Genomic DNA, 12,127 nt, shown 5'->3' on the forward strand with positions numbered 1-12,127 from the left:
CAGCTCAAATAGCTGCCCTTTATTCACCTGTAAGTAGAATAATATGATTGTTTCTTAAGGTGCTTATGGTAATAGAATAACTCACTATAAACTGTAAATGGAAGTAATAATAAATGGAAAAACTCACTATACACTATAAATTCAAGTTATTATCTATTAGTCATCAACCTGGATAATGAGGCATAACGTTTATTTAATAATTCATTCATATGTCCAATATTTGTGTTTAAAATTTATTTGTTGTTTTTGGCTGTGCTGGGTCTTTTTGCTGTGTGGGCTTTTCTCTGGTTGGGGAGAGCGAGGCCTACTCTCTGGTTGCGGTGCATGGGCTGCTCCTGGGCTCCAGAGCATAGGCCCAGTTGTTGTGGCACATGGCCTTAGTTGCTCCACAGCATGTGGGATCTTCCCGGACCAGGGATCGAACCCATGTCTCCTGCATTGGCAGGTGATTCTTTACCACTGAGCCACCAGGGAAGCCCCAGTATTTGCTTAATAAATGTTATTTTGAGTGCCTGCTATATGGCAGGCAGGATACGAGGGGAACTAGAGATGTAGCAGTGAACAAGACAGAACATGGTGCTGAGCTTGATAGATAATAAACTCATCAACAGAAGTGCAAGTTACAGATAATAGTAAGTGATGGGAAAGTCATACCCGTGATGCGAGAAGCTCTGTGAGTGATGGGAGGGGCGGCTGGGGTGTCTTTTAGGTTAAGATGATCAACGAAGTCTAAGGAGGCAACAACTGAAATGAGACCTGAGAGAAGAAAGGAACCAGACTTTCAATGCAAAAATGTTTTCACGTAGTCAGTGGTGTATACTCAGAACTGAGGTGGTTCTGCTCTGTGTGATGCCACTTGTGTGTGAGGGTGATATTCTCAATTGACCCAGGAACCAATGAGGAAAGATAGTAACCTGGCCCTTGAGCATAGCCTTGGAGCCCCCTGTTAGGTCAGATGTTAAGCCTTTAATTGCTGGGTGGCTGGGAGGTGAAGTGGGGTCTTGGGAGGGACTGGGTTGGCACTCAGATGCCTCGGGGGCCACAACCATTTCCCTATAGTATGTGAGTGTTTCAGTATTTAAATGAGAAGCATGATGCATGTGAGGGCTGGTCATCAGCTATGCTTTGTAACTTTATGATCCAGGGAATTTTGACAATTAACCAATTGCAGTTACAGATCATTTAAAAAATTCTGGCCACTTCATATAGTTGAGTAGAGAAAAAGAAGGGTTAAACTCCTGCTTTCAGTGTTGGCTGTCATGATTCTATACTCTGGGTCACATTTTGAGTAGGTAGTGGCCTTGAATGTATTCTTCGCAAGAAGGTAACCAACCTCATGTTCCATTTTTCTTTTTTAACTAGGCGGCATCATTGTCCACACCTCCCTACCAAGATTTATGACAAAACAGAGAAACCGTGTCTTCTCTCCGAATATACCGAGAACTACCCTGTCTATCACTCTTACCTGCCCAGAGAGTCCTTCAAGCCCAAGATGGATTACCAGAGAGCGTGCACGCCGATGGAAGGCCTGACCACATCGAGGTGAGGGCACGGTGTGAATGTATGAGTGCACAGCGCTGATGGAGTAACGCACATTAACCTAATGTTCAATATTACATTAATGTGCACTGCCAATACATGCTATTAACACCTTAATGTTAATTTACTCAGAGAATCTCTGAAAGAGAATCCTGCATTTATTAGCCAGTTTAGTTTTCCCCATCACTCTTTTAGTGAGCAAGGATTCTTGCTTGGGGCTGGGGCAGGGGTGGGACCATGGGGCAGGAATTGCAAATTGACCTGCATGGAAAGGCTTAAAGTATTAAAGGGAAATAATAACTTGAAAGGGGTGAGGGCTGCTGCAGAAAAAGGAGTTTTGGGCTTTTGCACATAAGCTCTAGTTCAGCTTGGGTGGTGGTAGTGATGTTGGTAGTGATGAAAGAGAACTTGAGCGTTTTTGAAGTTATGCTATAGATTTTGAATTGAGGTCCCCTTGACCATACATCAAGAATATAAACAAAGAATATTTCCTTTTTAGTTACTCTTGACTCAGAAACTCTGATTCTTGAGGCCCAGCTCTGTACAGAGACTGAGCCCTTGTGGGTCAACGTATCAGGGCCACAGGGTTATCTGTATTGAGGGGGTGGGGACACATGGTCAATCTCAGGATTGTTCTACACATTGTGTTGCAAGGCTCTCACAGAATCAGGCTGTTGACAACTCATTGAATGACATCTGACCTGTGACTGATGACCCAGAGGAGTACCAACACCTTGGAGTTACTTGGGCGGTGTTTCAGGTTATACAGCTTAGTCCCCAGATAAGACCTGAGAGCTGGATGCCTTCTCTGCCTCTGATGATCCTCATCCCTAAGGGGCAGCATTGCTGTGCAGTAGAGATGAAATAGTCCTAGTATGATGCCCTCATATTATAGGTTTTCAAGATCTGGTAAATGTTCTTCCTATTGCATGCTGCCCCCACTTTTGCCTTGCAATTTTGTGCTCTTTTGATAAAGGTCCCAGATGGACCAGACTAAGCAGAACACCATTCCTTCTGCCTCCGAGTTTCCTCCAGGATAGGCCTGGAAACATCTTCTGTTGAGAACATGGGTTGGAGGCATGCACTATATGCTGCTTATCTTGTATATCCAAAGAAGTCCATGTCTGGGTGATGGGGTAGAAAAGACCCACAAGGCAAGGTCAAAGCCAAGTGATCCCTGGACTTAGTGGGAACTGGTGGACAGAGGCAGTTTGAGAATGGGAGGGAGTCAAGGGTCCTGTCTGATTCTTGAATCAGGCCACCTTTATGCTGAGTAGTTGTATTAAATGATTTGATTTAAGCACAGGGTTTCTGGGTCCTGATTCATGAAAAAAAAATGTAATCTATGCAACCTGCTTACTAAACAACTTAAGGTTTGGGCTTCATTTTACCAAGAAAACAGCATCCTTTGTTTCTAAGAATCTAAAGACCTCAACAAGAGAGAGAAGTGGAACATTCTCAAATGTTGCTTTTCATTTGAAAAATCTACGGTTGATGCTCATGAAAAGAACTAGGCTTGTGTATAACAGACATGTAGTTGGTAGGAAAAGATAAGAGCAGTATGGAGAAATGGCTTGTGAACATCACATTTGGTTTTAAGACGCTAGTCTTCACTTCTCTTTATACCCAAGTATAAAGAGTGCCTCATGGAATGTAGAGTGCAGAGTGGCTTCAGATACTGTCCTGGAAATATTTGAATCCTTGGAGGGCTGGATGTTGAAGGATGCTTTTTGTTTGTTACCCACAAGCTCAGGAGATTGAGGACAAACCTTTTCTCTGGAGCAGTAGTCCTGCCCCATGCCTGAGCTATGAGCCCCCAGTGGAACCCTACATTCCCTCTCTCCTCCCCATCATGCCCCCCTCCCCCATATGCTCTCCTTCTTTGCAAAACAAAAACTAGCCCTTTGACCTGTTCTAAATTATCCTTGCCTGTGTCACTTACAACAATAAACATATCACCCAGAAATCCTCTCTGTCCCTGCCAAGGCCAGAATAATAAAATCATTCATGTGAAGATGTGGCCAAAGCGGAGGAAGGCAGGTAGTAAAAGAATTTCCAAAACAACTTATTAATGATCATAAAGACCTTAAAAACAAGAAGTGGCAGGATCATGGTTAACTATGGGAAGGAAAAAGAACGGAAATACCTCTCTCCTCTCCTTTATTTTCTTCCCCAGAAAGAGGACTAAGGTGGAGATGAGCAGAAGGCATCTCTTCTCTCTCCTGTCCCTCAGTTTCCTCATTTCTCAGTCCCATGCCTGCCCTGCTGAGCACATTTTTATAGAATGAAAAACACAAACAAAACAACCATGCCACTATCAGGATGCCTTTTTTTTTTTTTAGCTTTGGTGGGATTTTACTGACATAAATCAATAAAAATCAAGATTTTACTAACCATCTTTTCTGAACCTTGTAAACTCAGCCGAGACTCTGGTCCATATCTCTGAATACATAAAACTATTCCCCGCAGGGAAATGTGGAGATGTTGTCATCTAGGTGCTCCACCAGAGGCTGGCGAGGAAGGGGTGGGTCGGCCTTGTGTCTGCACACCTCTGCGTCTGTGAAGGTTGTCATCCTTCTGCTCTTGGAATCTGGTGGTCAGAATGTCCGGCCCACTTTGCTATGTAAAGGCAGACCTGGCTTAGTTTCTGAAGTTGGACCTGGGACTGCTTGACATGCCACCTGCTGCATGACAAAGTCATATGGCCCGAGGCTTGGCTGGGTCTGGTGATGAAGCCCAGACACAAAAAACACCTGGTTTCTAGAACCGTTATCATCCCAGCATGAGGCATGATTGCAGCTGCACACCACTCTTACTGACTGTAAATCTTGGGGATTTACAGCAGGTGCCGTGAGGCAAATATTCGTTTTTGCTTTTCAGCCCTTCTTGATATTGAGTAGTTTCTTGCAGCCCTTTGGTAATTCTCTCACAGAGGATCTGCCTTTAGTCTGGATAGACCTGAGATCAATTTATGAACAAAGGTTTGTACTTCAAGCGTTGTTTCCTCTTAGGCATGTCACCACGTTAGACACTTGGGCCGCACTTTTGGACATTGTTTTGTTAGCTAAGGGAGATCCCTGGAGACGAGCAAAGTGAAAAGCCTCAGAAGAAAGAGGTGGGTCTTCAAGGTGGTATAAGACCTTTATTCTAAAGGGAGTGGGGCTGTGGGTACGGGGAGATAGAGGTGCAAGGGGGTGGGTGAAATTGAGTTCACATGATGAATTTGGCTGCAGGGAAAAGGGTAGGAAGTGGTATGGATTCCTTTGTTTACTGACAAGACTCCTTAGCAAGTGGAAGAGTAAAGAGAAAGAGCTAAAAGGGAAAGATCTTATGTTTACTTATTTTTGATAGCACTGGGTCTTTGTTGCTGTGTGCAGGCTTTCTCTAGTTGCAGAGACCGGGGGCTACTCTCTAGCTGTGGTGCATGGGTTCTCATTGTGGTGGCTTCTCTTGCTGTGGACACAGGCTCTAGGCCCATAGGCTCAGTGGTTGTGGCACCTGGGCCTAGTTGTTCCGCGGCATGTGGAATCTTCCTGGACCAGGGATCTAACCCATGTCCCCTGCACTAGCAGGTAGATTCTTATCCACTGTGCCGTCAGGGAAGTCTGGGGCAGGGCTTTTGGAATCTGTTCCGAGAAGCAGTAAGTTGGTAGTAGGCTTGTGTCTTTTCCTACCTATTGAATATTACACACTTCCTGTTCATATATGTATTTCTTTACCCAGAGTTATCCCAATGGGGATACACTTTCTCACCTCTATAGACAAAAGATATACCCATTTGAATGCAAAGTTCCAAAGAATAGAAAGGAGAGATGAGAAAGCCTTCCTCAGTGAACAGGGCAAAGAAATAGAAGAAAACAGTAGAATGGGAAAGACTAGAGATCTCTTCAAGAAAACTAGAGATACCAAGGGAACATTTCATGAAAGATGGGTGCAAAAAAGGACAGAAATAGTATGGACCTAACAGAAGCAGAAGATATTAAGAAAAAGTGGCAAGAATACACAGAAGAGCTATGCAAAAAAATCTTTATGACCCAAATAACCACCATGGTATGATCACTCACCTATAGCCAGACACCTGGAATGTGAAGTCAAATGGGCCTTAGGAAGCATCACTACACACAAAGCTAGTGGAGGTGATAGAATTCCAGTTGCACTATTTCAAATTCTGAAAGATGATGCTGTGAAAGTGCTGCACTCAGTATGCCAGCAAATTTGGAAAACTCAGCAGTGGCCACAGGACTGGAAAAGGTCAGTTTTCATTCCAATCCCAAAGAAAAGCAATGCCAAAGAATGCTCAAACTACCCCACAGTTGCACTCATCTCACACGCTAGTAAAGTAATACTAAAAATTCTCCAAGCCAGGCTTCAGCAATATGTGAACCCTTAACATCCAGATGTTCAAGCTGGTTTTCGAAAAGGCAGAGGAACCAGAAATCAAATTGCCAACATCTGCTGGACCATGGAAAAAGCGAGAGAGTTTCAGAAAAACATCTACTTCTGCTTTGTTGACTATGCCAAAGCCTTTGACTGTGTGGATCACAATAAACTGTGGAAAATTCTGAAAGAGATGGGAATACCAGACCACCTGATCTGCCTCTTGAGAAATCTGTATGCAGGTCAGGAAGCAACAGTTAGAACTGGACATGGAACAACAGACTGGTTCCAAATAGGAAAAGCAGTACGTCAAGGCTGTATATTGTCGCCCTGCTTATTTAACTTCTATGCAGAGTACATCATGAGAAACGCTGGGCTGGAAGAAGCACAAGCTGGGATCAAGATTGCTGGGAGAAAATATCAATAACCTCAGATATGCAGATGACACCAGCCTTATGGCAGAAAGTGAAGAAGAACTAAAGAGCCTCTTGATGAAAGTGAAAGAGGAGAGTGAAAAAGCTGGCTTAAAGCTCAACATTTAGCAAACTAAGATCATGGTATCCAGTCCCATCACTTCATGGGAAATAGATGGGGAAACAGTGGAAACAGTGTCAGACTTTATTTTTCTGGGCTCCAAAATGACTGCAGATGGTGACTGCAGCCATGAAATTAAAAGATGCTTACTTCTTAGAAGGAAAGTTATGACCAACCTAGACAGCGTATTAAAAAGCAGAGACATTACTTTGCCAACAGAGGTCCGTCTAGTCAAGGCTATGGTTTTTCCAGTGGTCATGTATGGATGTGAGAGTTGGACTGTGAAGAAGGCTGAGCACCGAAGAATTGATGCTTTTGAACTGTGGTGTTGGAGAAGACTCTTGAGAGTCCCTTGGAATGCAAGGAGATCCAACCAGTCTATCCTAAAGGAGATCAGTCCTGGGTGTTCATTAGAAGGACTGATGTTGAAGCTCAAACTCCAATACTTTGGCCACCTGATGTGAAGAACTGACTCATTTGAAAAGACCCTGGTGCTGGCAAAGATTGAGGGTAGGAGGAGAAGGGGACGACAGAGGATGAGATGATTGGATGGCATCACTGACTCGATGGACATGGGTTTGGGTGGACTCCAGGAGTTGGTGATGGACAGGGAGGCCTGGTTCATGGGGTTGCAAAGAGTCGGACATGACTGAGCGACTGAACTGAATTGTCAGCAAATCTGGATGACCCAGGAGTGGCCACAGGACTGGAAAAGGTCAGTCCTCATTATACTTCCCAAGAATGGTAGTACCAAAGAATGTGCTAACCACTGGACAGTTGCACTCATTTCCTAGGCTAGTACTACTACTACTAAGTCGCTTCAGTTGTGTCTGACTCTCTGCGACCCCATAGATGGCAGCCCACAAGGCTCCCCCGTCCCTGGGATTCTCTAAGCTAGGATAGTAAGGTCATGCTTAAAATCTTGCATGCTAGACTTCAGCATAATGTGAACCAAGAGCTTCTAGATGTCCAAGATGGGTTTAGAAAAGGAAGAGGAACTGGAAATCAAATTGCCAGCATTTGCTGGATTATAGAAAAAGCAAAGAAATTTCAGAAAAACATCTATCTCTTTCATCGACTACACTAAAGCCTTTGACTGTGTGGATCATGGCAAACTGTGGAAAGCTCTTAAAGAGATGGGAATTCCAGACCATCCTACCTGTCTCCTGAGAAACCTGTATATGGGTCAAGAAGCAACAGTTAGAGCTTGATATGGAACAATTGATTGGTTCAAGATCAAGAAAGGAGTATGAAAGGGCTGTCTGCTGTTACCCTGTTTGTTTAACTTACATGCTGAGCACATTATGAGAAATGCCGGGCAGGATGAGTTATAAGCTGGAATCAAGATAGGCAGGAGAAACATGAACAACCTCAGGTATGTGGATGATACCACTCGAATGGCAGAAAGCAAAGAGGAGCTAAAAAGCCTCTTGATGAGGGTGAAGGAGGAGAGTAAAAAAGCCAACTTAAGACTAAGAATTAAAAAAACTAAGATCATGGCATCCGACTCCATTACTGGATGGCAAATTGAAGGGGAAAAGGTAGAAGTAGCGACCGATTTCCTATTCTTGGGCTCCAAAATCCCTGCAGATGGTGTCTGTAGCCATGCCATCAGAAGACAATTGCTTCTTGGCAGAAAAGTTATGACAAACCTAGACAGTACTTGTGAGAGCTGAACCGTAAAGAAGGCAGAACACCAAAGAACTGATGCTTTTGAACTGTGGTGCTGGAGAAGACTCTTGAAAGTCCCTTAGACAGCTAGGAGATCAAACCAGTCAGTCTTAAGGGAGATCAGCCCTGAATACTCATGGAAGGACTGATGCAGAAACTCCAGTAGTTTGGTTATCTGATGCGAACAGACGACTCATTAGAAAAGTCCCTGATGCTGGGAAAGATCACGAGCAGAAGGAGAAGAGGTCATCAGAGGATGAGATGACTGGATGACATCACTGATGCAATGAACATGAACTTGGGCAAACTCCAGGAGACGGTGAGGGACAGGGAGGCCTGGCTGCCTCCCTGGGGTTGCGAAGAGTTGGACATGACTGGGCAATGGAACAACAACATTTCTCTAGAGGGGTCTTCCCTGGTGACTCAGCAGTAAAGAATCTGCCTGCTAATGCAGGAGACATGGATTCGATCCCTGACTGGAGAAAACCTCACATGCCTCTGAACATAACCTGCAATTATGCTGTGGTTAGTGATGGGTTTCAGTAAATGTTCTGAACATAAAAACATAATGAGGAAACATATAATTTTAATTCAATTCACTCTAAAGCCACAGTAAATATTTTTGGGTGGAGGATAAATGACTTAAACTTTAAGCTTCTTTCCTCTCTTTGGAGGCAGATCACTGCCCCCCTCCCCAAGATCATTTGTCTTGGTTATAACTAATCAGTAAATTCAATTCATAGATATTCTTTCACAAACTAACTTGAATTTTGCGTTGGGGTTGCTAAAGATTGGACAGGATTTAGCAGCTAACCAACAATGATAACTGTCTAGAGGAGAGACGCGGAGTGGACTGCAATGAGGGTTGTTTATTGTTTTTCTTTGAAAATGGGGAAGACTGAAGAATGTTTAAATACTGACAGAAAGCAGCCAGTAAGAGGAAAAGGTGAAACCACTGATCCTTGAGAAAGAGGGAGGAGATTTAGGGTGGGATGAAAGGATTGCCTTTGGGCCAAGAGGAGGAGCTTTGTTTTTTTCCCTGAATTGAAGTGTAGTTGATGTATACTATTAAATAGGTTATAAGTCTACAATGTAGTGATTCACAACTTTTTAAAAAGAATTCTCTGTTTGTCTGGCTGCACTCTGTCTTCCTTGCTGAGCATGGGCTTTTCTCTAGTTGTGGTGAGAGGGGTCTGCTCCCTGGTTGTGGTGAGCGGGGTCTGCTCCCTGGCTGTGGTGAGCGGGGTCTGCTCTCTGGCTGTGGTGAGTGGCCTTCTCGTTGCAGTGGCTTCTCTTGCTGCAGAGCGCAGGCTCTAGAGTGCGGGCCCAGCAGTTGTGGCACACGGGCTTAGTTGCTCCGAGGCATGTGAGATCTTCCAGGACCAGGGACAGAAGCTGTGTCCCCTGCATCGCAAGGCAGATTCTTAACCACTGGACCACCAGGGAAGTGTGAGTCACAACTTTTAAAGGTTATACTTCATGATAGCTATTGTAAAATATTAGCTTTACTGTATTGTATACCCTTGTAGCTTTCTATGCATAATAGTTTATGCCTCTTAATCCCCTACTTTTTATTTATAATGTAATCCTCTACTTTTTATTTATATTGCCCCTCCCTCTTTCTCGCCACTGGTTACCCCTGGTCTGAGTCTGCTTCTTTTTTGTTATGTTCACTAGTTTGTTGTATTTTTTAGATTCTACATGTAAGTGATATCACACAGTATTTCTCTTTTTCTGTTTTATTTCTCTTAGAATAATAGCCTCCAAGTCTGTCCATGTTATTGCAAACGGCAAAACTTTATTCTTTTTTATGTCTGAGTAGTAGTCCATTGTGTGTGTGTATCAGAAAAGGTGTGGTATACCCCCACCACACAATTTCTGCTCATTAGTTAATGAACACTTCAGTTGCTTCCACATCTTGCCAGTTGTTTAAGTAGTGCCGCAGTGAACCTAGAAGTGCATGTATCATTTTGAATTAGGGTTTTTGTTTCTTTCAGATCTATACCCAGGAGTGGAATTGCTGGGCCATATGGTAGTTCTGTTTTTAGCTTTCTGAGAAGCCTTCATACCGTTTTCCACAGTGGCTGCACCAATTTACATTCCTACCAACAGTGTACGAGAGCTCGCTTTATTCTACTTCCCCTCCAACACTTGTTATTTGTATTCTTTTTGATAATAGTCATTCTGACAGGTCTGATGTGATATCTCATTGTGGTTTTTATTTGTGTTTTCCTGATCATTAGCAATGTTGAGCATATTTCTCTGTGCCTGTTGGCCATCTGCCTGTCTTCTTTGGAAAAATTTTGACTGTTCAGCTCCTCTGTTTTACAATAAATTTTTTTTCTGTTGTATGAGCTGTTTATATATGTTGGATATTAACCCCTTACTGCTCATATCATTTGCAAATATTTTCTCCCTTATTGTAGGTTGTCTTTTCATTTCATTGAACTGTATAAAAGCTTTCAACTTTAGTTAGGTCCCATTTGTTTATTTCTGTTTTTATTTCCTTTGCTTTAGGAGATATTGAAAGCAGGTTGAAAAAAACTATTGGTATGATTTATGTCAGAGTATTCTGTTTTCTTCTAGGATGTTACAGTTTCTGGTCTTACATTTAGGTCTTTAATCCATTTTGAGTTTATTTTTGTATGTATTGTTAGAGAATGTTCTAACTTCATTCTTTTGTATGTGTGTGTCCAGTTTTCCCAGTACCACTTACTGAAGAGACTGTCTTTTCTTCATTGTATATATCCTGGGTTCCTTTGTTGTTGATTAATTGATCATAAGTACATGGGTTAATTTCTGGGCAGGAGCTCTTAAAATTATTTCTGCTTATTAATATGATCAACTGGGCATATTAACAAATTCTGAAGTTTGCACAGCTAAACATTAAAAATAGGGACTTCCTGGTGGTCCAGTGGTTAAGACTCTACTTTTCCAGTGCAGGGGCTACAGGTTTGATCCCTGGTTGGGATCCCACATGCAAATTGGGATGGCCAGATTAAAAAAAAATTCTCTAGCATGCCAAGTTTATACAAATATTAAGCATTTTTAAAAAAATTAAAAAGATTGAACAAAGTATTGTGTAGCTCTTTTATCATAATGAAAATATCCTTTTCCCTCTTCCAGGCTCATGACCCTGGTTAGCTGTTATGTTATGGTTTCTTCCTTTTGCCAGACTCTTGTCAAATGCCTTCCTTTAACTCTGCCTAATGATGGGAAGTCAAATTGTTTTGGCTTCCCAGCAGTTTCTCTTTAACCTTTACTTAACTCAGAGTTTAACTCAGGGCTTTCCATACTAGATAACTTTTATGACTATACACCTAAAAGAAACTTAACATCTTTGACCATTTTTTTTCTTGGTTCAGAGTCAAAATGGGCACAGGAGCTAGGAAATGTACCCCAGGAAGAGAAGGGAGTATTATTAAAAAAAAAACACCAACCTACTAAATTTGAGCAATTTCTGGGAAGGATAAAATATTTTTCTTTTACGTGAACTTAAAGGCTGTAAGATTATGAGAGGTTGGGGACCTGCAGTTATGTGGCGGTTAACGATAGATTTCAGTAAATGTTCTGAACATAAAAACATAATGAGGAAACACATAAATTCTGATTCAATTCATTCTTAAGCCATGATAAATAATTTTGGGTCGAGGATAAATGAATTAAAGTTTAAGCTACTTTCCTCTCTTCAGGGGTAGATCATTGCCCCCCTCCCCAAGATTGTTTGTCTTGGTTATAACTGATCAGTAAATTCAATCCATTGATGTTATTTCATAAACTGTCTTGAATTTTGTGTTGGAGAGGAAGATTCAGTTAACAGTTTCGTTCCTCGAGCATGGTAAATGATGATTTTGCTGCATCACCTTTTGCTATTGAGAAACCAGCTTCAGGAAAAGTCCATGAATTGGTGAAGTTAGTTGTAGGCAATCATCTGTGCTTTTCTGTTTAAAAATTTATTTTTGGCTGTGTTGGGTCTTCACTGCCATGCACAGGCTTTCTCTTGTTG

At 42.4% G+C, this 12,127-nt stretch overlaps 1 protein-coding gene across 1 annotated transcript in view; it reads left to right on the forward strand.

Moving 5' to 3' along the window:
• Window positions 1-659: 659 nt before the first annotated feature.
• The window catches only part of SAXO1 (stabilizer of axonemal microtubules 1), a 30,643-nt gene continuing 19,175 nt past the window's right edge, over window positions 660-12,127 (forward strand). Inside the window, exons 1-2 of the mRNA XM_052645277.1 lie at window positions 660-673; window positions 1,363-1,542. Coding sequence (XP_052501237.1) covers window positions 660-673; window positions 1,363-1,542 — 194 coding nt within the window. The remainder of the gene's footprint in view (window positions 674-1,362; window positions 1,543-12,127) is intronic.

Source organism: Budorcas taxicolor, chromosome 8 (assembly GCF_023091745.1).
Source record: "Budorcas taxicolor isolate Tak-1 chromosome 8, Takin1.1, whole genome shotgun sequence".
NCBI classification, from domain to species: Eukaryota; Metazoa; Chordata; class Mammalia; order Artiodactyla; family Bovidae; genus Budorcas; species Budorcas taxicolor.